At 29.8% G+C, this 27,467-nt stretch overlaps 1 protein-coding gene, 2 long non-coding RNA genes and 1 pseudogene across 4 annotated transcripts; all 4 read left to right on the top strand.

Moving 5' to 3' along the window:
- The first annotated feature begins 8,488 nt into the window (after positions 1–8,488).
- On the top strand, positions 8,489–8,897 carry LOC104647937 (uncharacterized). Its single transcript, XR_741934.3, has 3 exons — positions 8,489–8,589; positions 8,661–8,714; positions 8,835–8,897. It is a non-coding gene; the product is annotated as an uncharacterized lncRNA (long non-coding RNA).
- A 1,724-nt stretch (positions 8,898–10,621) lies between these two features.
- LOC101249647 (GDSL esterase/lipase EXL3-like) lies at positions 10,622–14,600 on the top strand. 2 transcript variants are annotated; one of them, XM_019214348.2, is made up of 5 exons: positions 10,622–10,886; positions 13,168–13,298; positions 13,645–13,878; positions 13,969–14,227; positions 14,321–14,600. In XM_019214348.2, the coding sequence occupies exons 1-5, from the start codon at positions 10,640–10,642 to the stop codon at positions 14,509–14,511; spliced, it is 1,062 nt and encodes a 353-aa protein (XP_019069893.1). In that variant the 5' UTR covers positions 10,622–10,639; the 3' UTR covers positions 14,512–14,600. The 2 variants fall into 2 exon arrangements, with proteins under 2 accessions (XP_019069893.1, XP_069155266.1); XM_069299165.1 differs by having other exon boundaries at positions 14,311–14,600.
- Positions 14,601–16,247: 1,647 nt separating this feature from the next.
- On the top strand, positions 16,248–17,874 carry LOC138349044 (uncharacterized). Its single transcript, XR_011221575.1, has 2 exons — positions 16,248–16,964; positions 17,434–17,874. It is a non-coding gene; the product is annotated as an uncharacterized lncRNA (long non-coding RNA).
- A 2,161-nt stretch (positions 17,875–20,035) lies between these two features.
- Positions 20,036–20,616, top strand: LOC138349350 (uncharacterized; annotated as a pseudogene).
- Positions 20,617–27,467: the final 6,851 nt, after the last annotated feature.

The following is a 27,467-nucleotide window of genomic DNA, read 5'->3' as shown; positions in this document are numbered from 1 at the left end:
GTAAATGGGTATTAAAGATAAAGTATAAAGCTGATGGCACAGTTGACAGATTCAAAGCAAGATTGGTAGCTAGGGGTTATAGCCAACTTGAAGGTCTTGATTATCACGACACATTTTCCCCTGTGGTTAAAATGGTTACTGTAAGGGTGGTGATTTCCTTGGCTGCTACCAGAAAATGGTCCATCCATCAAATGGATGTATACAATGCCTTCTTGCAAGGTGATTTGGAAGAGGAAGTTTATATGACTATGCCACTAGGTTTTTTTGACAAATGCAAAGCAACACATGCTTGCAAACTAATCAAATCTCTCTATGGTCTGGAGCAGGCTTCCAGGCAATGGAATGTGAAATTAACCACAGCTTTACTCTCTTTTGGTTTTACTCAAAGCCCTTTGGATTATTCTTTATTCATTAAACAGTCTGCAGGAAAGATTGTTATCATTCTTGTCTATGTTGATGATCTGTTAATCACTGGTGATGATCTGGATATGATTCAAGATACTAAAAACAGTTTGCACTCCCATTTTAAAATCAAAGATCTTGGAGATCTTAGATATTTTCTTGGGATTGAATTTGCTAGAAGTGCAGAAGGTATAGTCATGCACCAGAGGAAATATGCTCTTGATCTCATTTCTGACTTGGGATTATCTGGAGCCGAGCCAGCTAATTCACCACTTGAGCTACATGAGAAACTTACATCTACTGATCTTGATTGTCTTATTGGTACTAAGGATGATCCTTTACTTACTGATATCAGCTCCTATCAAAGACTTATTGGTCGATTGTTGTATCTCACTCATACAAGACCTGATATCTCGTTTGCTGTCCAGACATTAAGTCAATTCATACATTCTCCAAAGTTATCTCATATGGATGCTGCTACTAGAGTTGTTCGATATCTTAAAAAATCTCCTGGACTAGGGATTTTTCTTTCCTCAGATTGTGACTCCACTTTAACTGCATTCTGTGATGCTGATTGGGCTTCATGTCCTAATACTCGACGATCAGTTACTGGTTATTTGATCAAATTTGGTTCTTCACCTGTTTCATGGAAGTCAAAAAAACAATCCACTATTTCTCGTAGCTCAGCTGAAGCTTAATATCGCAGCCTTGCATCCACTGTAGCAGAAATTGTCTGGCTTGTAGGCTTATTTACTGCACTGAATGTCAAGGTTCCTCTTCCTGTACCATTACATTGTGATAGCAAATCTGCTATTCAGATAGCTTCTAATCCTGTCTTTCATAAGCGTACAAAGCACATCGATATTGACTGTCATTTCATTCGCGAAAGGATACACACTGGATTGATATCACTTCATCATCTCTGTACTTTAGAGCAACAGGCTGACATTCTCACCAAAGGCTTAGTTTTTCATCGACATTCTTATCTTCTTTCCAAGCTAGGAATGAAAAATATTTTCATAGCTCCTAGCTTGAGGGGGGGTGTTGAGGAATTGACAAGTTGTATTGCAGTACATTGAAGAATTTACTACAATTTGATATTAGTTAGTTATATAACAGATTAGTTTGTTAGTTTCTTTGTTAGTTAGTTAAGTTGGTTGGTTAGTTAATTATTATTAAGTAGTTAGTATAAAATAGTCAATTCACATTCTTTGTAAACAATCAGGATATATGAATGTTGAAAGGATCACGTTTTCTCTCTGATTCTTCTTCTTCTTCTTCTTCTTAACACAATTTTAGTTGTTTTCCTGCATATTTCCATGGTGAATACTTAATTCTAACAAAGAAGAAAATTCTCCTTCTTCTATCTACTTCTCTTGTCTTCTTCTCTTTATGATTATATTCTTATGAGCTTGATATTATAATATTTCTAAAATTATATAAAAAAACTATTTAAAACGTGCAAATTTTATATTTTTCTTAAAATTTTATAAAACAAATTATTTAAATCTTTTGAAATTTAAAAAGCTCAATAACTAATTTATATTGGGGAAAGTCAATATTGGATTTCAACATCTTTTACACATCAAAATTTAATAAAATACATAATATTATAAATTAAAAAATATTTTAAATAATTATTTCTAAACTAATAAAATTTCTTGGAAATATTCTTCAAAGAGACGCAAAATGAAAACGAAGTCGATCGATCACCAGACTGATGGAATGCAATTCAGTAGAACAGTTGTCCGTCCTATCATAAGTAAGTCGGTGAACATTAATATTGGTTTAATTTAATGAAATGTCCATCATTAATTTGACAGCCTCAAATTGCATGTTAATAGTACGAAACTTTTTCATATTGTCAAGATTTGCCCCGCCTAATCAAGAAAATTAAACGACCTTAATTTGGTAGATGGTCCAAAAGCCACTAAGAAGGATCTTCATTGCATTTATTTTTAAAAAAAAAGTTCCCGTTTGATAGTCAGAGTTTATATTAAGTTAGACAAAATTTGAATTGTGTATTACAAAGTCTAAGATTTTCAATATGAACTTTTCAATATTGAGTGCTCGAAACTAAAATCTCTAGTGTAGAATAAAATAGTTACATCATTACGCTATAACCCATATCGATGATATTTATTACACACTCAATAACTTACTGGATTAAAAATTAGTACTCTAGTCAATACGAGAAATACTCACCTCTAAAAACTAAAAAATATTTTTATTGACTTATTGTTGATTAAAAAATATCTATTTAATGGAATTTCTTGATCGGACAAAAATAATAATAATAATAAAAAAAGATTAAAATAATATCATTTAACATGAAATGGATCGGACGGAATGCAGCCTTATCACTAGCAAATAGCTTTTTCTTTGGTCGCTAGTACTCTACTCTTTCTAAAATGTTAATTTTATATGACAAAATCTAGCTTAATATTTTTAATGTGGATAAATATTTTGTGGTTATAAAAGGATGCATGGCACTAAGGTCAATTGAAAATTTTAAAATTAAATTGTTTTCAATTGTACATTATGTTACCTTTTAAAAACAAAGTGATTTAAAAATAAAAGAATTACAAAAAAGTTTGTTATATATTTGATCGGTTGGCAAAAAATAATTATATTTAGCCAAATATATAAAAGACACCAGTGTATGCCGTCTATAATTTTGATGGCCGATATAAATTATACAAAAAAATCAAAAAAAATTATGTGAAATGACAATATTCAGAAGATATTATGTAATATAGTTATAGTGTTAATTGTTTTTAATTCGTGTATATTTTTTGTGAAATTTTTGCTATTCGATTGTCTAATGGTATAAATTCAGATTTTGAATAAATCAGTTCATAATTATATTAATTTAAAATTTGTATAAGTGAATTTCTGATCGTATAAATTCAGAATTTATATATTTTTATTTTAATTATTTGTATTCAATTTATGAAAAAAATCATAATAAATTACTTTATTAATATATAGATAAGCAAAATATACAAATAAATTTTAAAAAATTCTAAATATACGAATATAAAATTTATATATATTTATCATATTTATATATTCTGACGCAAAATATACCAATAAATTACCCACTGCACAAGTAGTACACCTCAAGACCCATCCCAACACGTACCACCAACTTTGCCAACTTTTTTATACAATGGTACTTTCAGTCACTTGATATGTTAATGTTATTTACAATGTATTTCTCACGACAAATTAATGTAGGCCGTCGACTTTTATTTAAAAATCAATTTGATTAATTTTTAAAATTAAATTTATATTATATTAGTTTGATATTTTATAAAAAATTTAAATATTCAAAAATTATATAAAAAGTTTTATAAATTGTAATTTTTTCACAAATCAATATGAATAAAAAAATATATCTTAAAATATTAGTCAAATTTTTTATATTAATTATAAAAAATAAAAACCGATGACAATTAAAAAAAATGGACGGAGGAAGCATGTAGTTTAATTGGCACCGACGAATTGGGGTGGGGGGGGACTTTAACAAAATTTTCTTTTTACCTTATTCTAATGCAAATCCTCCATATAGACCAGCTACTAGCTAGTGCCCTTAATTAGAATCAATTTAAAGTACAGTAAAACTTCTATAAATTCATATTCGATAAATTAATAATTTTTCTAAAAAAATATTTTTCTCTAATTTTGACTTAGGTCAATGAAAGAAATCATCAATTTTAATAAGATAATATGATAATATATTTTCAGAAGGCCCCTATATAAATGTATGGTCCCATTAATATCATAAATTAATAATTTTTTAAAGTACAAATGTATCTAAGACAATTTAGTGAAATATAATTATATCGCGTTCTAGTTTTTATTAAAATTTAAAGGGAAAAAGCATAAAGTGACACATGAAATTGTGACGAATTTTCAAAAAGACACCTAAACAATGCAAGCATTCTATTACCCCCTAAAAAATTTTGAACTAATATTGTTACATCATTTATTGTTCACCTGACATGGAGAGTATATGCACTCTCCTAAAGAGCGTGAACAAATAAAAAAATGAATTTAATTTTATTTTTGCAAGTATTTTTGCTATAAAATATTTTTTCTTGTTTTTCTTATTATTTTAACTTTTTCTCCTTATTATTTTTTTCTTTTTCTTTCTTCCTTATTTTTCAAAAATATTTTGCATCTTCATTGAAGCTCCTCACTTTAAATTAACTCTCCTTAATTTAAAACTTTATGTAAATATTTTATTACATTCGAACAATTTGATAAGCACATTAGATTTCAAGATGATTAGTAGGTATCATTTAGTTTTTTTCATTCAAATTTCAATTAAACTTTTTCAAATTTCGGAGAATAATGATTCTTTCAAAATTATCATTTCTAGTTTTGAAGTTATATGAAAATGAGATAAATTAATGAGATAATTAGGAAGTATCAAATAATTTTGTTTTATCCGATTTCAATTAAGTTCTTTCAATTCTCGGGGAATTAATTTATTCTTTTAAAATAATGATTTCTAATTTTGGATTTATATGAAAATGAGTAGTTGATAATACCCAAAATTTTAATTTTTTTTGGAAAAATAATTAATTGTGTTATCAATAATTTAGTAAAATCTAAATAATAGTATGAATAGAATTTGATCGGAGAAGAAGAAGAAAAAGAAAAAAAAATGAGAGTGAGCTTTAATTTGACATGGGGGATGGTAGGTGAAGAAAAAAAGAGAAAATGGTGTGTGTGTGTGTGCGTGCGCGTGCGCGTGCGCGTGTGCGTGTGCGTGTGTGTGTGCGTGTGTGTGTGTGTGTGTGTGTGTGTGTGCGCGCGCGCGCGCGCGCGCGCTCTACTCTCTCCAAACCCCACTTTGTAGGACTTCATTGAATCTGTTGTTGTTGTAGTCAAGCTCTTATGTAGTAGATAGTTCAATTTCAGTACATCTTGAATATAGTGTAAAATACATATTTTTCAAAATCTATCTTAATATAGAGATTGGGCTAGCTTTTGAACCTAAAATTTTTTTCAAGAATATGTATCGTTTAAGTGGAAGGCAGTAGGCGCGACAAAGATTGCTTATTGTGTGTGTGTGTGTGTGTGTGTGTGCGCGCGCGCTCTACTCTCTCCAAACCCCACTTTGTAGGACTTCATTGAATCTGTTGTTGTTGTAGTCAAGCTCTTATGTAGTAGATAGTTCAATTTCAGTACATCTTGAATATAGTGTAAAATACATATTTTTCAAAATCTATCTTAATATAGAGATTGGGCTAGCTTTTGAACCTAAAATTTTTTTCAAGAATATGTATCGTTTAAGTGGAAGGCAGTAGGCGCGACAAAGATTGCTTATTACGAATTATAGATTTTTATGCTAGAAATGATGAAGCGGATTCTTATTGCTATGATGAGCTATTGATTTTGAGCTGAACTTTAAGAATAAAGTACAGCTTGGAGTTTCAATCTGTGTGTCAAATTGATAAAAGGAAATGGATTTTGGTAGTGGTTTTGGTGGCTTTGACTCATTTATTTTGTCAGACCTTGATGCTTCCATATGAAAATGCTCTTCATTCTCTGTTATCCGAGAGCAATATTCAGCTACCCGAAAAGGTAAGTCAGTCCAGTAAAGAACCTTCTTGTTGAATCAGCTAAGGCTGGTGAAAGATTTTCCGGAACGCTTTCAAGCTTTGATGATGTACATATGTTGGCTCATCGCTTGAAAACTATGGATAACGGAGAAATGAACGTTGTCTACAATCGTGAGATTGATAATCCAAGATACATACTAATATGTTTCCAAGAAGCCTAAATTGTCCAGAGTTTTGTCCAAGCTTGATTTCTATCATTGCTAGAGCTATATAGGTAGTAAAGGAGTAAGGATGCTCACTCAGAATTGGGACTATGTCCAGCGACTGTTTTTTTTTGTTACTTGAGCGGGAGTTCTCACTTTTGTAATAAAAATTTCATAGTTAAAAAAAACACATAATATAATATCTCCTTTACTATATAAAAAAAAGAAAAAGAAAGAGACAATCAGCCCAAGTACTCACCACCAATACATAGCAAATTGAACAATTAAAAACAACAACAAATTGAAGGAGCAGTATAGTGTGTTTCACTAAAATGTTTAAATGACTACGTCATTTTTGACAAAACGTCTTCCTCATCTATAGATGTGGTTGGTTGTTTACATGGAATCGGTGATATGGAAAGTGCTTGTGCGAACCGAGAAAAAAGGAAAAGTCTACATTGTTACAAATTAGTAAGTCACTCATCTTATTTTAATTAGTTTGATTATGCCATCTTCTTACAAAATAATAGTTAGATACTTTTATGATAGCTAATCTTAGGTGCTACTAAATGGGAATTCATTTGAAATTATTTTGCTAACATAGTTTAACCATCTATATTACTGACACATGTGTATTAATTGATGATAACTTCACTTCTTTTTATTAAATTTTGATAAATCAGATGACTTTTTCACTTTTACATTCTGATTTATATTTTCTCTGCATAGTTCTGCTACATCAAAAATTACCTTGTGAGTGGTTTTGTCTTGGAATTGAGTAGAAAAGTGGAAAGAGTAGAGTTCAGTGAGTAGCGAATTCTCTTATATGACGGAAGTTAGGCAAATCTCCTTCGAAATAAGTTCGAGTTAATGCCTGTCATACAATTTCTTCTTCTTAAGAATGTCATTTATGGTGCTGTTTCAGCTTAAACAACTCTATGTAATTTGGATTTGTTTCTCTGTATTGAAAGTATCATGTGTTATTTGATAGGTCTTGCAAGAAGTATTGAGGTGCTATTCCATCCCAGAAAATATGTTTGGTAGAGTTTGCATCATTATAGACAAGGTCAGTTTGATAATGTAATTCAGTTCTTATTTTGGTATATAGTATTCCTAAAAGGCAAAAGCAGAACACACTGGTTACGTGATTGCATCTGTTCATTTTCAGCTGGATAACTATTTCTTTGGCACTAAGTGTGAGATGATTATGGATTACACAGGCTGACAGGCACTACTAAATCTCATGGCTACATAAATATTTGTATATAATTTTAAATAATATTATTTGAGGTCGAGGTGGGGAAGCAGGGGTATGGTGATGGTGGTGATGAGGGCTATGGGGAACAATAAGGACACAATCAATGTAAAATGTCACTAGCAAAATTTGTTTTCCTTACTTTCACCGCGATCGAAGTCATTTTAGTTATTTGTAACGAAAATGCATATCAAATTATTTGACCAAATCGAACATGAGAAAATTGAAAACATTCCTCAGAAGATAAAAGTTCATGATATATTGTGGCAAGCTATTGACTTACTAACTTTTGATAATGCTACAGGTAAGGGACTTTCACATTGCAAAGAGAGAGGGAGATATTGGTTCCTATGCAGGTTATATAGGTAAGCTTATGTTATTTGTACTATCTTGATGTATATATATATTTACATAGACGTTCTGTTCAAAAATACTTGCAAATCTCCTTAATAACGAAGGTTTTGCATTTATGTTTGGAAGAACTTTAACATCTGCCTTTTGGGGTGTTGTGGCTGACCGTTATGGACGAAAACCAGTTATAATTTTTGGCACTTCTATAGTGTACGTATGTCTAATCTTAATAGAACTGTTTACGTTTCGATTTCATTCATTTCAATATCAATGCGTTTATATATATTTTCTGGTTTGATTTGAATTCAGCTATTGACTTACTAACTTTTGATAATGCTACAGGTAAGGGACTTTCACATTGCAAAGAGAGAGGAAGATATTGGTTCCTATGCATGTTATACAGGTAAGCTTATGTTATTTGTACTATCTTGATGTATATATATATTTATATAGGCGTTCTGTTCAAAAATACTTACAAATCTCCTTAAATAACGAAGGTTTTGCATTTATGTTTGGAAGAACTTTAACATCTGCCTTTTGGGGTGTTATGGCTGACCGTTATGGACGAAAATCAGTTATAATTTTCGGCACTTCTATAGTGTACGTATGTCTAATCTTAATAGAACTGTTTATGTTTCGATTTCATTCATTTCAATATCAATGCGTTTATATATATTTTCTGGTTTGATTTGAATTCAGGGTTGTTTTCAATACTCTTTTTGGTCTTAGTACCAACTTTTGGATGGTTGTTGTAACAAGATTTCTTCTTGGTAGTTTAAATGGTTTGCTTGGACCAATAAAGGTATTCTGTTATACGATTAAATACCGTGTATCCTCAGTTATTTTGTTAACATACTTACCTTCCATGTTTAGGCATATGCTGCTGAGATTTTTCGTGAAGAATATCAAGCACTAGGAATGTCAACGGTAATATATGTCCTTGCTTCTCTGTGATGTAAATGATTTCTAAGTAATTCTAACATATGACGAATATCGGGTACTAGGAATGTCATTGGAATTTTTGTTGATATTTTTATTATCTTTTAGATTAGTAGTGCATGGGGCATTGGATTGATTATTGGCCCAGCTTTAGGAGGTTTTCTTGCTCAGGTAAGTTTGCTAGTTTAAAATAAATCAAAATTAAAATTCAAAAAGTAAGTGAGAGAAAAATAAAGAAAAAAAATGATAAAGGAAAAACTTAAATTGAAAAAAAATACATTTTAAATTAAATTAACACGTGTCATGTATTGATTAGTGTGTGAACACACTTGCTTCTTAAAATTTTGGATTGATCGAAAAATGGTATAATAATACCGGTTCATAATTGTTTAGTAAAGTAATAGGACGGTTACAAAGTTAAAGTGTCTTTTTAAAAGTTCAGGACAACTTCAATGGTTATTTTATGTCTTTTCTCAAATTTAAATATAGTTGAAGCTCATCTCTAACTTTTCTTATTGCATCCAAGAGTTCTGGTATTGTTTTTCCGAACTGCACCATAAAATTACAAAAAGTTTTAGATATGATAAATGTTTCCTTACGCGTATCTGGTTCCAAAGGTACAATATCATTCTCAACTTCATCATCAACATTGTTTTTTTCGATGGTATACATAATTTTTTCTAAACTCTAGATCTATGAACAAGTATCATTTCCACTTGGCTAATCCAACAGGTTATAGACATCCATTTTCCTATGGTAACCGAGATCATTAATCATGACCTCAAGTTTATGAATGACATTTTTACAAATAGGTTTATTCAGATTCTTTGAGATTGCATCTCCGGAATGATTTTTAAAGTATCGAAAACAATTTGCTATTGTCTCTAGATGAACATTTGTTGTTCAAACAGGAATTGCGTAATTAATAGCATCCAAAACATTGATCTTTGTTGGATCATCATTTTGTTTCACTCCATAGCCTTCTAATATCCTACGATAAATCATATTCGATAATACATCTTGAAAGCTCTTATTATCACAGCATCACAACGTTGAAATTAATAAGATACAATAAGTTTGATATATTCATTGTACTTTATGTACTGATATTTTTTTTATGTAAAATCGATAAATATGATCAATAAATTAATAAAATATAATGATTTTGAGATAATCAAAATTAAGCTTCATCAAATTTCAAATTATTTTTTAAATTAATAAATATTAATTTATCAATTAAATAATATATCTATAAAATAATAAATATTCATGATCCTTCCTATATTAATTTACAGAGATTTTACTCTATTACTTTAAGAATTCTTAGCTAATAGTACTACCTTATTCCATTACTCTACAACAAGTTAGCTTGGCATAAAGAAAAAGTCAGTGAGCATCATTATCAGTTTAATTGAGTGATATGTGAATTAATTATTCAGCAATACGGTTTTAAAATGACATAAAATCTCATCCAAATGAGATAGCCGGTCGACTATTTATAAAGCTAAGAAAATTTTCCTCCCTTAAAACTAACTTTTTAAGTGTGAGTCATGTCAGAAACATATTTTAACAAATACAGATGAAGTAATACATTTTTTGCACACATCATCCTTAATCTAACAAAATCTAGCTAGAACTCTTATCACATACTCATCATAGTAATAGCAGAGACAGAAATTTCACAATTCAAAATATAAAGAAGTCAACGTTCACAACTTTACTTGGCTCCACCACCCCTGATCATTGGCTTACTCTAACTCGCTAACAATTAGTACGTACACCTCATTAACTACACACCTAACAATCAATACAACTATTTTCCAAAACCCTAACTTTTTTGCAAGTCTATATATAAGAGCCTATATTGGAGATTCTGTTGATCATTTCAACAAATTACACCAACTCCAATACCAATGTGGTATGTTGTTGTTTGTCATGTGTTGTTGTTTAGTGTCTGGATGAGTGAAGCCAAGGTGAAGCTGCCGGAAAAAGTGGTTGTACCGGCGGTTTATGCATTTGGAGACTCTATTGTGGATCAAGGAAATAATAACTACATAGCCACAACAATCAAGTGTAATTTTCCACCTTATGGAAAGGACTTAAGGGATGGCATACCAACAGGAAGGTTTAGTAATGCCAAGACGCCACCGGACTTGATAGGTATCGATCACCTACTATTGAATAACTTATATACATCAATGTGAATCGAGGATATTTAAAATATAAGCGCACTATTTAAAGAAAAGAGAAAAAAATACATTAAGTGAAAGTGATCTTTGTTCCTCTTAGTAAATAACTCATCCTTCAACTAAGTGTACCCTGGAGCGGACTCACATGTGTTTCAAGGGTTTATCCGAACCACCTCGGTAAAAAATTATATTATATATATAAGGTAAATTTAGGTCCCTATATGAAACTAAGCCTGACGTCTAGGGTTTGAATTCCTTGCCTATATTTTACAAATTCTTTTAGTTTTTTTTATTTTAAGTAAAAACATGCTAAAAATGTAGTTTTAAATCCCTGGCTAGTGTTCATTTTGTTTTAGTTCCAGTTATGTTCAAGGGTCCCATTTCTTGAAAAAAAAAATTGTTGCCTACACGTTTATTTAGAACTTAAAACCAAATTAAGTCATTATTTAAACTCATTCACCAAAATAATATGTTTTTAATTTTTTTTTACAAAACTAGTATAAACGTATTTCTGAGTAACGTTTTAGGGTATTTTTATTTTTAAAATTCAACGGACAAAAACTGACAGAGCTGACGACGCTAAATGAATAAACGTGCTCCTGAGTAACGTTTTACACCTAAACGTTACTCAGGAGTACGTTTATTGAGAATCCATTCACGGTCCACTAAATCCAATCCTGCAAATGCACAGTGAAATCCTACAGATTTAAAACGTTACTATGAATAACATTTTACACCTAAAACGTTATTCAAGGTAACGTTACTCGTTAATCTTTTGCAATGATGTCGTTAGTGTATATATTTTCCCTTCAGGTGAGTTTTCTAGTGTGAATAATAAGCATTGTGCTCCTATTTTTTGTCAAGTACACAACTAATACAAGATTAGAGAAAGAATGATACCTCCCAATGGTTATAATACGATAAAATTTACAAACTATATGAATAATCAATAACCAAATAGATAATTACAAAAATTGCAAAATTTATATCTTTTAGCTGATTAGAGATGGTGGAAGTATAACCCCCCATCTTAGCAAAATTGCTTTCCATAACCACTGGAAAAACACAAACCAAGTACAAAATAATTGAGATATTCATGATGTATTGCTACTGTTCTTATTGATAATTAAAAAGTTTTCTGAGTAATAAAACATGTTGCTACTGGACAACAGTTCTTATAATTGAGACATTAACACAAAATGCAAAGGGACTACAACTTGTAGCTACTGCACCAAGGATGTAAGTTGTAACAAATCATTTGCCGCGCCATGTCTCAAACAAAGCTGCAATTTTTTTCTGAGAAAATGTCTTGATGTCCTTTCTCCGGATTCTGAAAACATAATCCCTACAAATCATGAAATTTTCATCTCATACACATCCATAAACTCTTGTACCAAAAATCGCAAAATAAAACTCATCTCATACCATAAATATATATAGTTACATGAAATCTTATAGCACCTGAGTAGAGTACATCATTTACTAAACATATGTTTGAATATAGCTAAGACAGGGGGTTATACTTCCATCTCTAATCAGCTAAAGATATAAAGATGGGGGTTGTAGGTGTAAAACGTTAAGTAACGTTTTAAATTTCCAGGATTTAAGTCTGCATTTGCAAGATTGGATACAGTGGCCCGTAATTGGATTCTCAATAAACGTACTCCTGAGTAACGTTTTAGGTGTAAAACGTTATTCAGGAGTACGTTTATTCATTTAACGTCGTCAACTCCGTCAGTTTTTATCCGTTAAATTTTGAAAATAAAAACACCCTAAAACGTTACTTAGAAATACGTTTATACTAGTTTTGTAAAAAAAATTAAAAACATATTATTTTGGTGAATTGGTTTAAATAATGTCTTAGTTGGGTCAAAAATTTCGTTTATTTATACTTTTATTTTTCGAACCCCTGAATGAAAATTTTGAATCCGCCACTAAATTTACCACTAAACCTTTTTTGTAGTATGAACTCCAATGGATAATATTAGATCAGTTCTAAGAAATATATGTACGTTATATTTATGTATCTTGTTTTGTAGAGATATTATGGGTTCACGTGTGCACCCTAAGTTACACACTAAAAGCTGTCTTAGGTGTAATTTGAACTATTATAACTAGTTACCATATTTATTGAAACCTATATATTATTGCAACAATATATTCAATGAAATTTCATAAAGTAGGGTCTGAGGAGGGTAGCAGGCCTTATCACTACCTCGTGGTTTGACATGGCTACATGTTGTGCATTTCAGCTGAAGAACTGGGGATCAAAGGGCTTATTCCAGCTTATTTGGATCCAAATCTAAAGGATGAAGATCTCAAAACTGGTGTAAGTTTTGCATCTGGAGGTTGCGGATATGATCCTCTAACAGGTTCTGCCTTCGTAAGTTCTTACTCATTTTGACACCTAAAACCAAGCAATCTTTATTCATATTTATCTTGTTGTTGATCACATGGTTTAATATGACAAAAGTCACTTTTCATTTAAAATAAATAAAAATATTTTGACTATTTATATTTTATTCCGTAAGTTATCTTAGTTACAAAAATTTTGAATTTTTCATTCCTTAGTTATCTGATACATTGCGAACGATAAATTTTATGAAAATATTTTCACGTAACCAAACACTAGAGAAAATAAGTTTGTTGAATATAATTTTTCACGATACCCAACACCTTATTTCTGTCCAAACAATCAAACACTAATCCTTTGTTTTATGTTTTATCAGTCAATCCTACATCTATCAGATCAATTAACTCTCTTCCAAGAATACATTGAGAAGCTAAAGAGGTTAGTTGGGAAACAAGAAACCACACATATTTTAAACAATAGTTTTTATATGGTGGTTGCCGGTAGTAATGATTTTCTCAACAACTACTACGTCACCGGATTTCGCAAGCATCAATACGATATTAACTCCTATATCGATCATATAGTGTCATGGGCTTCAAACTTCGTACAAGTACGTATACCTAATGACTATACATAAATTATAAAAAAATTAATTTTATGTTTCATTCTCCAAAATCACATGATTTATTTTTTTTGTAAGGAATTGTATGAGTTGGGTGCAAGAAGAATTGGGATTATGGGTCTTCCTCCATTAGGGTGTGTGCCCTTTCAAAGAACACTACAAGGTGGAATAATATCTAGAGTTTGTGTGGACGAATACAATCAAGATGCACAATTGGCCAACACTAAATTCGCAGTTGCATTTGGCTTATTATCAAAATCATTGCCTCAGTCCAAGTTGGTTTTCATTGATATCTATAATCTTGTTACTGATTTCATTGTTAACAATACAAAATATGGTATGTATACTATATATATGCTTCTTTCAATTTATATCTCTAGACTTTGAATTTAATTATTTGCGATTTGGTTAATTAATTAGTTAATTATAGGTTTTGAAGAAGTCGATAAAGGGTGTTGTGGTACAGGAACGATAGAAGTGAGCACACTATGCAACAAATATAGTGCAATATGTGAAGATGACACGAAATATTTGTTTTGGGATAGTTTCCATCCCACAGAGAAAGGTTATAAGGTTCTCATTGATCACATCTTCAAAACTCAAATGAAAAATTTGTTATAGACAACAATTTGTTAGATCCACATGTGTATGGTATAAGTTTAATTTTAAGAAAATTATGCTAAATAAAATAGCTAGTCAGCATTCACACATCATTATGTGTCACTTTTTGAATTTAAATATATATCCTCTTACACTTGTTAGTCAGTAGATTCGGAGTATAATTACCTAACTTAATTAGTTTTTAACAAATGTACGTATATAATGAACGTTTCCATTTAAAATGTACTTAGTATAGTTTTATGTGTCATCTAATTTATCATCATGGTGATTGTAATTATAAATTTTAGTATGACGCCCAGATTCTTTTAAAAAAGAGTCAATGTTCCTTATTATTGTATGTTCAATGGTTAAGCAGATGAGGTCTTGCCTTGAGGAAACATACCTAAAGCAAGCAAAAGACAAGAAATTTCACAACTTCAAACGATAAAAATGAGCTAAAAACAATAGAAGAATACATCTTTAAACGATAAAATATATGAATACTCTTAGAAGGTTTGAAGAGGGATCGGAGGATGTTCATGATGAAGACATGGATAATTCATAATCAAAATATTTTAAAATGGTAGAGGTACGACCAACAATAATTGTGTGAGGCTCATTTAATTATTTGACACTTAAATAGTGGATCCATCATTTTACTTTTCTTTTATCATCCCTTTTCCACTTACGAAAAATTTGATGGTGTTCGAGGGATAAGTATGAGGTGGCATGCAAAAGTTGTATGAGTCTCCCTTTTATAATTTGATAAGTGGATTACTGAGTCTCATTTTTCGAAAAATGGGCCAAAGTTTCTTACCTTTTAACTTTTTTTTCGTATTTTAACTTTTCAACTTCTTAGAGAAATGTGTAAAAAAAAGTAAAATAACTAATACAAACTAGTAAAAAATCAATTTTTATTCTCTTCTCAATAGTATCATAATTTTCTAATTTCGTAAACACTTAAATGTATTCAATATTCTCCAACACAATAAATATGATAAAAAGACCATATGTAATCTTCACAAATAATTACATAAGTTTTGTTTCTATTTTCATGTAATTCAGAAATCAAGAATCATCCATAAATTCCTACATACATATTCTCACAATTTATATGATATATTTTTATTTTTGAAATTCAAGCTATACGAAATTTAATTGATTTTTAAAAATATATTATATTTATTATATTAACATGATAAGAATTGCAACTCTTAGTGTTTGTTCAAAAATATAACCGTCTTAACATTGAAATTCAACCTAAAATATTTTTAGTTGCAATTCTTATCATTTTAATATAATAAAGAATATTTTATAGCTTGAGTTTCCAGAACAAAAAATAGTAAATTAATAGAGAGAGTAAAAATAAAAAATATATATATTTTGATTTTATCGATTTACAAGTAATTTTAAATCACTATTTAGTTTTGTCCGAAAAATAATACAATTGATTTTGTATGAGGTTAAGAGCACAAATCTTAATTTTTAACATTTTTTATACGTAATTGTTTGATTTAAAATCTAAATTAATATATTTATCTCTATTTGATTTTTAACAAATTAATATTATGAATTTTCAAAACAATAAAGAGAATAAATTACTATTTTTAGGATATTACTATTTTTATATTGAAGAAATAATGCGCGAAAGCGATAATAAATTACTAATGCTAGGATACTATTATTTTTATTGCGTGAGAAATATATTTGAAATTTTACAAAGTACTCTATATAGCAGGGTGGAAAAGATAAAAGATAAGGACCACAAAATGAATTTTATTTATTAAAATAAGGGAAAATACATTAAAAAATACATAAAATTGATCGGATAACTTACTTTAGTATTTAAACTACACGATCGTTTAAATATCTCTCTTAACATTTTTGAAGTGATTAAACACCTCCTAAAAGATGATGTGACGGAGAATGTGAGTGCAGTCTCCTGAAAGTAGTAAAAAAATGATTAAAACACCCATAAGGGATGATGTGGCGGAGAAAGTGAATGCACTCTCCTGAAAGTGAGTGAAAACAGAGAAAAAAAAAGCTACATTATTAAAGCCCTACATATGATCATTTTTTATTGGCTTATATAGGGGCGGACTCGTCAGTTTCGGTGCTTGAGCATCCATTGACTCCAAAAGTTTATAAGTTTAGGTAACCTAACTTTTTCTTTTCTTTTTTAATTTTTTATTTTTTTTAATTAAGGACTTATTTTACTCCTAAGTTTGTACTTGTTTTGATTTTTTCTATTCTTAACAAGTTTAGGTAACCTAACTTTTTCTTTCCTTTTTTATTTTGAACTTTTCCTATGCTTTAAAACTTTTTTCACTATCCACTTTTATGGGATTATTTCTTCTAACAAAACACGAAATCATTCATTCTTCTTGTTGATTTCAAAGAGAAAGTCATAAGTCTAACTGCCCAACAACAAACCTCAACCTATTTTCTTTTCAAAATCAAATTTCAAAAGCAAGGTAATAAGATTTGATGTTTGATTAAAGTTAGATAATGAAAAAAAAAAGGTTTGGGAAATTAGGTTTTGAGATTTTCATTCCTTATGGCTGGTACTCTTAAGTCTTAATTCTTGAAATAGATTCCACATAATATTTTTGTTACTTAATAAATAGGTTTAGACTTTGGAATCTCACATATTTAGTGTTTTGTGATTAAAGATATATTTTTAAATATTTTTGAAATAGATAATTTTCTTACCAACTTACTTGATTCAAAAATTAAATTTTAGAATGTATACAAATCGTGCAATTGAATATTTTGTGCTCATTGACTTATATATTGCTAATTATTGCTTATGGTGTTGAAAGATCAAAATGATATATTAATTGTTGAATGCTGTTTAGGTAATTGATAAAAAGTTATAGATTTCAATAAAAATTAATTATATTATGTGAATTAATTCTGTGACAAAATTGATTTTTATTGCAGGAATTTATCTTTTTAAATTGAGATGGATAAGTATGTCACAAGATCGAAATGGGCGTCCAAGTTATAGCTCTAATCATCCATCTATCACTTCAACCATAGCTTCGAATATTCAAAGGAAAACATTTACTTAAAATGTTGATTTAGAATCTCTTAAAGCTAAACTGGGAATCAGAAAGCTCATTACAGAATATAATCCTAATATACGTGATGATATTTGGAGATATATATTCTTAAAAAGTCTTGCAAACCTAAGGATGAAGGATCAAAAATTTCCTAAAACTAAGTTTGGGAAGGAAATGCGGCAGTTTTTTCCTAATTGGTTTAATGATCGTAAGTGGTTGGAGTATAGCATAACAAAAGATGTTGCATTTTGTTTGTATTGCTACTTGTTTAAAAATAAATGTGAAAGTCGTGGAGATGTGGTTGATGTTGTTTTTACAATGACCGGCTTTAGAGCTTGGAACAAAGCTACTGAAAGATTTAGAGCTCATGTTCGAGATATAAATAGCATTTACAACAAGTGTTTCAAAAAAATGCTTGATTTGATGAATCAATCACAGTCCATACGCACTTCAAATGATAAAAAATCCAAGAAAGAAAAAAGTGAGTCTCGACGTCGCTTGAGTGCTTCAGTTGATGTGAGATTTCTTTTGAAATTAAGATTATCATTTTGTGGACTTGATGAGAGTCGATCTTCTTCAATGTCACGACCCAGACCGAGCCGCGAGTGGCACCCACACTTACCCTCCTATGTGAGCGAACCAACCAATCTAAACCTTAACATTTCAATGTAATATCAACATAAAGTAATGTGGAAGACTTAAACTCATTAATAAAAACCAATTCAATAACTATTATTTCCCAAAATCTGGAAGTCATCACCACAAGAACATCTATGATCAACTTACTAAACTAAGAGTATTCTAAGAAGTTAAAACAAATAAAAGCTAGTCCATGCCGGAACTTCAAGGCATCAAGACATGAAGAGGAAGATCCAGTCCAAGCTAGAAGCATTAGCTCACCCTGAAGATCCGATGTGACGAAGACTGGCTAGAATTGCGATTGAGTTGAAGACGACGGTACGTTTGCTGCACTCCACAAATAAGAAGAAAACAATAAAAGTAGGGGTCAGTACAAAACACGGGTACTGAGAAGATATCATCGGTCAACTCAAAATAGAAAACAATGTATACCAAGTAATATCATAAAATCAACTATGATACTCAACATGTAGCAACAGCAAGTACTATATCTTTAACAATTACCGTCAAGTTCACACATGAGGACTCAAGCCTCAATACCATACTCATTTGGGGATTATGTTCATTAGATTTGAGTATATTAACATCTTTCAAGATTCATTATCTTTATTTCTCTTGTGTCGGTACGTGACACTCTGCTCCCTCATATTTATTAATCCTCTTGTATCGGTACGTGACACTCCGATCCCCTACTACTATGTGTCGGAACGTGACACTCCGATCCCCTAAATCTACGTGTCGGTTCGTGACATCCGATCCCCTAATTCTACGTGTCGGTTCGTGACACCCGATCCCCTAAATCTATTGTCGGTTCGTGACACCCAATCCCCTAAATCTACGTGTCGGTTCGTGACACCCGATCCCCTAAATCTACGTGTCGGTTCGTGACACCCAATCCCCTAAATCTCAATCTATCAACTCATCAAGCCTTCTCCCTTACCAAGGCATCATCAATTTCGTTACTTTAGTTCATCAAGCCTTCTCCCTTACCAAGGCATCATCATTAAAAAGAGATTAGGTTTTTATCAAGATTTGGGATTCAATAACTTCATCATGCTTAACATAATCACAATTATATAATCACGTTCATGCATGCATACAATTAAGCACATAGCAGGGTTTACAATACTATCAATACATATCATTCTCTATTAAGAGTTTACTATGAAAGCATGAAAACCATAACCTACCTCCACCGAAGATTAGTGATCAAGCAAGCAAATTCCCAAAGCTTTGTGTTTTCCTCTTCGTTTCTCCTCTCTCGATCAATCCTCTCTCCCTCTTTGTTCTTTCTAGTTTCTTTATTCAAACCCTCTTTCTTTTACCCTAATTAGTATATAATTAAGAATAAAAGATGGCAATAATAACCCACTAATTAACTTAAGGTTACCTCTTTTAACCCCCAAGTAATTAGACTTATTAACATTAACCCACTAACTTTATAATTAGAGCAGGAATAGTCAAAAACGTCCTTTAAAACGTATAAAGAAATCCGACCCAGACTGGGATTTCGCAGTCTGTGACGGCCCGTCGCGCCTGCGACGGTCCGTCCTGCTGCCCGTCACAGAGTTCAGAGAGTCGATTTTCAGTACCCAATTTCAGATTTTCTAAGTGTTTTGAGACGAGACCCTGCGACAGTCCGTCGTGCCCATAACGGTCCGTAGTGGGGTCCGTCGCCTCAGCCTGTTTTTCCAGAAATAAAATCTGCTGCTCAAAACGACCAAACAGGTCGTCACATTCAAATAGAGATATTTTTCTTGAACTTTTGGAATGGTACGTATGGAGATATTAATAAGGATGTTGGAAGCATTATTTTAGAAAAAGTTCCAAAAAATGAAATGATGTGTTCTCCAAGTATTCAAAAGGATATTGTTGATTCTTGTGCTAAGGAAACAATCAAATTTATTCTTCTAGATTTAGATGAGGATTACTTTGAGATACTAGTCGATGAATCAAAAGATATATCACACAAGGAGCAAATGACACTTGTTCTGAGATATGTTAATAAAGAAGGAGAAGTGATGGAGTGATTTGTTGGTATTATTCATGTTAGTGATACATCTGCTTGTTTATTAAAGGAAGCAATCTACTCTTTTCTTTCAGATCACTCATTAAGTCCATTCCAAATACGTGGACAATATTATGATGGATCTAGCAATAGAAAGGACATCTTAATGGTCTTAAAACTTTGATTTTGAATAAGACTTTATCGGCATATTGCATTCATTGTTTTGCCCACCAATTGCAGTTAACACTAGTGGCTCTTGCAAAGAAGGATTTGAATGTAGATGATTGATTTTACTTAGTTACTAATGTGCTAAATATTGTTAGAGCATCTTTTAAGCGCAGGGACTTACTTCGAAAGCACCAAGCTGAACAGTTAGAGGAGTTGCTCATATCAGGAGAAGTGCATATTGAGTGAGGATTAAATCAAAACATGGACTTCAACGGCCAAGTGATACTCCTTGAGGTTCTCTTTATATAACATTAAATAATCTTATTGATCTATTTCCATCAATTATTCATGTTCTTGAATTTACTGGATGCGAGTGTCCAAACTATACTGATAGACTTCTTGCTAAAACTCTTGTGGATACGATTAAGAAATTTGATTTTGCCTTTTTTAATATGAAAAGTTCTTATAATGACAAATGAAATGATCTCCTCATTACAAACGATGGATCAAGATATTGTCAATACTATGGGATTTCTTGCTCTTACAAAGCAAAGATTACAAAATATGAGGGATAATGAATTCGAATAACTAATGGATGATGTCTCTTTCTTTTGTGATAAACATGATATAGTCATTCAGGAGATGAATACTAGCTACTTTAATTTCTTGGAAAGTCATGTTACATATTCTCTTCATTTGCGTATTGAAATAGTTTATGTTTTTATTTATTTGCATCTTCAAGAGCTTAATAATCGTTTTGATAATTTGAATACTGACTTACTTCTCGGTATAGCTAGTTTGAATCCAGTTTATTCATTCGATAGTTTTGATAAAGGCAAGATAATGAGGTTGGTTGAATGAATGAGTTTGACAGCAGCAAGCTTCTGGATCTCAGTTTTTAGCTTGATTGCTTTATAGTTTATGCTCGTGGTTCTGACAAGAGGTTCTACAACTTGAAGAGAATTAATGATCTTGCTAAAGTATTGGTCAAGTCAAATCTACATCAAATTTGGCCACTTGTTTATTTGCTTATCAAGTTGACTCTCATTCTTTCCGTTGCTACTACTTTTGTGGAATGAACTTTCTCATCCATGAAGTACATTAAAAATGAACTTCGTATTAGTATTGGTGATGAATTTTTGAATGGTTATTTAGTTTGCTATGTAGAGCGTAAGATATTCGCAAATTTAAGTAATGATGTTATTATTTATCGTTTTCAACATATGAAAAGTTATCGAGCACAATTATGACTTTAAGACTAGAAGTCTCTTTTTGTAATGATAACATTAGTAGTATGTCATTTTGACTTATAACTAGAGGTTGTTTTTTATGATGATAAATTATCGTTTTATTTTTTTATCAAAGAGTTTGAGTTAGTATACGTTTACTTTTTTTATTAAAGAGTTTGAGTTAGTATACGCTTACATTATGTGATTGCTAAAAAGTTTATGTTAAAGGAAGTGAGCACTCACAATCTTTAAATCCTGAATCCACCACTGGGCCTATATGTAATAAATTATTTAGATAGTTTTTTTACATATTAAATCTTTAAGTATGTAAATTTTCTTAATCAAAGGTAAATTAAATTAGTTGGTCCCCTTTTTTATTCCCTTACTTTTTTTTTCTTTTCATTTTGTTGTCTTTCTCAATACACATTTTTCTCCATTGAAACATTTTCTCCTCCTTCTTCATCCCATCTCTATCCACTATTTTCATTTCACTAATCTTTTACTAATTCTTAAAATTTAATACTAATGTCATTTTATTGGCATCGATTTCACTCTATATTATTGGTGTCGATTTGACAAATATAAACTTTTTTAAATTTTGAGTGACTCATTTTTATTTCTAGATCCATTCAAACATTTCTCATAAAATTATTTTTTAATCAACTTTCCTATGCAATCTTCATTTCTTATTTGAGTTGTCAAGAAAATATTGGATTTCAAAAAAGTTCATCCTCCAAGTGGTTAAATTCGTTGGGAGGGTTAGAAGAAGATAATGTAAATATTATAGTGAAGTTTCTTCTTTTGACTTAAAAATTATTGAGTAGTGAAGAAGAAGAAAAGAAAGTATTGAAGGTTGGAACAATGGTGAACAACAAGGAAGAAGAAAGAGAGGGATGGGTTAAGCATGTATAAATTAATCAATTGATATAATTAATTTTTAAAAATGTTCAAGAAAAAATAGTGAATAAGTAAAAAAGAAAGAGAAAAGACATAAAATTACCATTGAAGTTGTCTCGAATTTTTAAAAAGACACCTTAACTTTGCAACTGTCCTATTACCCCATTAAACAATTTTGAATAGATATAATTACATCATTTTTCATCTATCTGACATAGAGAGTGGTGTGCATTCTCTCTAAGAGAGTGAACAGCCTAAAATAACTAATATAATTTTATTTTTACAATCATTTTATTATAAAATATATTTTCTTATTTTTCTTATTATTTTAACTTTTTTTTCTTTTTCTTTTTTCTCTTTCTTTCTTCTTTCTTTTCAAAAATTCATTGTCACCTCCATTCATTGAAGAATCTTACTTTCAATGTCACCATTTTTATCACAATTTCACCTTCCTTTTTTTATTACTACTACTAGTTTTAGGGCCCGTTTGGATGGGCTTAATAAAAGCAGCTTTAAAAAAGTACTTTTGAAAGTGCTGAAACTTATTTTTAAAATAAGCAGTTATGCGTTTGGATAAAAGTGCTGAAGTTAAAAAAAAGTTGTTGATGTGTTTGGCAAATAAGTGCTGATAAACAGCTTTTTAAATCAAAATGTCTGAAATACTCTTAAAAGTTGTTAACATAATAAAAGTTAATTAATTTATATTTTACAGCCATAAATAATTATATATTGCTATCATTCACATATTTCTTTCTCATCACAAATTATTTATAAGAGGAATATAAACTTATTATAGATTTTAAAGATATATAATTTGAATAGATTAAAGAACGATTTAAGATTTTATTTTAGTTTCATCCATAGGTAATAATAATTGTCTATCATTCACATATTTCTTTATTATCACAAATTATTTATAAGAGGAATATAAATTTTTATTTAAGTTATATGTGCAACTTATTTTACATTTTAATAATATATAATTTGAATAGATCACTTGAAAGATTTAAGATTTATTTTATTTTCATTCATTAGTAATAGTATTGCTATCATCCACACGTGAAAAGGGAAAAATAGAAGAAAGAGATGTTAGGATAATGTGGGTAATTTGGAGATTGTATAAAAATATTAAGGGCAAAAAGGTAAAAATGTGGTCAACTTAAAACAGCTTATAAGCTGGGGGGAAAAAAAGCACCCCTACCCCAGCTTTTAACTTTTGGCTTAAAATTAGTTTTTTTTAACTTAAAATAAGTTGTTTTGAGTATTGCCAAACAGGTAAATAAGTCAAAAACCAGCTTTTAAGTCAGTTTGACCAGCTTTTAAGCTGAGCCAAACAGACTCTTACTCTCTTTAGTTTTTAAAATTTTATCTAAATATTTCTTACATTTCGAACAATTCGATAAATTCATTAGATTTCAAGATGATTATGAAGTATCATATATTTTTTTTATTCGATTTCAATTAAGCTCTTTCAATTTTTGAGAAATTAATTGATTCTTTTAAAATTAGCATTTCTAATATATATGAAAAATGAATAGTTGATGGTACCTTCAAAATTTTAAATTTTCTTAAAAAATAATTAATTTTGTTATCAATAATTCAATAAAGTCTAAATAATAGTATGAATTTTATAAAGAATTTGACCGGAGAAGAAGAATAAAAAAAAAAAAAAAGAAGTGAGTTTCAACTTGACATGGGGGGTGGGAGGTGAAGAAAAAAAAAGAAATGAATAGATTAATCACTTGTGGGAGATGGAAAATGAAATAAAATTTAAGATATATCAAAATTAAAAATCAAAAAGTAAGAGAGAGAGAGAGAGAAATCAAGAAGAAGAAAAAAAGATAAAGGAAAAAATTTAAAATTTAAAAAAAATATTTTTAATTAAATTAACACATGTCATGTAATGATTGTGGTGTGAATTCACTTGCTTCTTAAGATTTGGGGCTGATCGAAAAATGGTATAATAATATATGTTCAAAATTATTTAGTGGGGTAATATGACAGTTGCAAAGTTAAGGTGTATTTATGAAAATCTGAGACAACTTCAATGGTTATTTTATGTCTTTTCTCAAAAAGAAATAAAAATTAATGACATGGTGGTTACATGGTTATGATATGGCGCTTATGTGGCTATGATATGGCGAAAGAGAGTGGTGTTTATAGTCTCAATGAAAAAAAATCACTTCAAAGATGTTAAGAAGGTATTTAAACGGTCGTGTAATTTAAGTATTAAAATAAATTATTTAATTAAGTTCAAAGTTTTTTTATGTATTTCCTCTTAAAATAAACCCTCATGCAACTATGACATGGTATGCCTCAAACACCATAAATTTTTTCTCCACTTACTCCTCTCTTTTTTTCATTTGCTTATTCTTTTTATTTCTTACAAATATCCAGCACTCGAATATATATTATATAAGTTGTTGATATACTTAATAAAAATATTAATAAATAATTTTTTCGTCAAAATAACTGAAAACGTTTTTGACTGACTATTAAAGAATATTCTTGTTATCCACCATTTTTAATAAAATTAAACTAACTTTAAAAAATCCAGTATTTTCAATTACTAGCATTTAAGAAAAATCAAATTAACTCAAATTTGTTATTTCATAGCTTTTTATGTTCAATTTTAGTTCATATATCTGCAGTCCATTTTTCAACAGAGATTATCAATATTTTTATATAAAAAAGTAGTAATATTTTTTAAATACTTGTTATATATGGTAAGTGAATGTGATCTAATAAAAAACACTGATAAAAAATATTGTAAGTGAATGTGAATTCTGCGTATATTTTAAAATTGTTTATGAATTCATCGCACCAGCGTTGTTTTGCCCAGATGTCATTTTTATTTTGACATCCAAGAAAATAAATTATATCAACTAAAATTGATCTTATCTAATTAGATTATATGTTAAGTAAATTAGTTTGTGTTTAGAATCAATTTGATTCTGCGAAAGAATATTGAACAATAACCTTATTTTTAAAGCTAACCGTTTTAACAGTGTTTCAACTATTTTAACTGAAAATGTATTTAGTCAAATTTATTAATTATTTAATTGTATATTTGAAATCTGGATGGTTGTTAGAAGTAAAAGAAAATAAGAAAATAAAATATAAAAGAGAAAAAATAAGGTTAAGTGGAAGAGAAGTAGTGGCCGAAAGCGAAATTTCAATTCGCGGTTTAAAATATATATAAATTTTATATACGTATTTATTCAATAGTATTTTTCTTACACTATTTAGATGAAAATTGTCAGTATATAATATTATTTTTTCAGTTATTAGTTTTAGTAAGATTTTATCAACTCAACATTGAAAAACGTCATTTATGTGAGACAATTATTATATTTATTGTTAACATAATGCCATAAGTAATAAGTTGACAAATATTAAATAAAGATAAGAGTTAGAATTATAGAATTTGACTCAAGAAGTTGATGATTGGTATACCTTATTTTAATACAAGATAGTTTTACCCGTACTTGTAGTCTTATTAAAGATCTAATATCGTAAAAATTGAAAATAATATAATATTTTTACATGAAATTTAAAAAATATAAAGATAATGATTATACACGATTAAATCACGTATAAATTCAAAATCTATTGATTGTCGCATAGTATAGAGTCGTTAAATGTGTCTAATAAATTCAAAATCTATTAGATATTGAAGTACGGTATCTACATAGTTAATATATGAGAATACAATTACATTTAGATATTTATTTATATAATAAATAATTTATCTGTCTTTAATTACTTGTTCACATTTTCATTTTAAATGTTCCTAATTATTTGTCCATCTTGACAAATCAAAAAATGATTTTAAAAAATTCATACTTGTTATACCCACAATTAATTACTTCTAAAAAGGTAGAAGTTCTTGAATATCTTATATTTTTAACTGATCCACTTCATAATTAATAGAGATAAAAGAGTAAATCACTAATTATTGTTTTCATATGTATGTCAATTCAAAGGTGGACAAGTAATTAGAAACAAAAGGAGTAATTATAAATGAGCAATAGCAAATGCATCACTAATGGTGCAATCAATTTTTTTCTGGACAACCATTGATTTTGATTAGAAATAGGGAATAACAATAGAATGGTGCGGAGAGAGTATGGGGTGGGTGTAAGATTATACAGAGCAGCACATTCTCGAGAGTTCAAGGTGAGTGCGACTCTCCTCCCTCCTTGTATGATAAAAATCATATATAACACACAAGTTTTCTCGTCTATAATTAAAGTTTATTAGTATTAATAGATCAACAGGAAAATATACTCTATGCTAAATTGATTGTTTTTGATAATTCCAGTGAGTCATTGTTCACAAAGTTGAATCATGAAAACTGAATAGTATTAAATATTTATATATCAAAATTTATGTGAAAGAAAAAAAAGTCAAGGAATAAATTAAAACATAATTTCTTTGTTTGAGGTTTGGATGCGAAGATATATAATGTGATGTTGTATATTTAAGTCTCTAAAGCATACCAAAATCAAGTTTGAATAGGAGTGAGGTGTAATAATACTTAAGTATGGCATTCATCCCTCATCAAGATATAAAATAATAATTTCTTTAAAAATGTGATGAAACCCAACATACAAGATGTAACAAACCCGATAACAAGACCAACACAATTCAACTTCAAACAACCGACAAATCTGTTTCACTAACTCGTAATTAGAATTACAAAGGAATTTAAAAAACTAAATAGAAATTGAAGAACACAAGTAAAAGAAAGGGGATTAGAAGTAGAACTCATAGAAGGGGATGAGAGGGTAGACATTTTTCTAAACAATTTGCATAACCCTCTTTTGCTCTCACTATTCTTTATTTATCAACTCAAATCCCGTACATGAACACTTAATTCGGTGCTGGGCCGCTTTGTCAATACTTGTCTAGGCTCCATAACAAGATTAATTACTAAAGCTTGCATTCATCCATTGGTAAGCCAAGGTC

This window comes from Solanum lycopersicum, chromosome 6, assembly GCF_036512215.1.
Source record: "Solanum lycopersicum chromosome 6, SLM_r2.1".
Classification (NCBI taxonomy): domain Eukaryota; kingdom Viridiplantae; phylum Streptophyta; class Magnoliopsida; order Solanales; family Solanaceae; genus Solanum; species Solanum lycopersicum.
Note: the sequence above shows the minus strand (reverse complement) of the source record. Positions and strands in the feature narration are given on the sequence as shown.

What these genes read in the sequence shown, in the direction of transcription:
- LOC101249647 (XM_019214348.2), top strand. Translation starts at nt 10,640, where the DNA reads ATGTGGTATGTTGTTGTTTGTCATGTGTTGTTGTTTAGTGTCTGGATG. An exon ending in GACGCCACCGGACTTGATAG is followed by an intron (nt 10,887 to 13,167) that starts GTATCGATCACC and finishes TGTGCATTTCAG; the next exon opens with CTGAAGAACTGGGGATCAAA. An exon ending in TGTTAACAATACAAAATATG is followed by an intron (nt 14,228 to 14,320) that starts GTATGTATACTA and finishes AGTTAATTATAG; the next exon opens with GTTTTGAAGAAGTCGATAAA.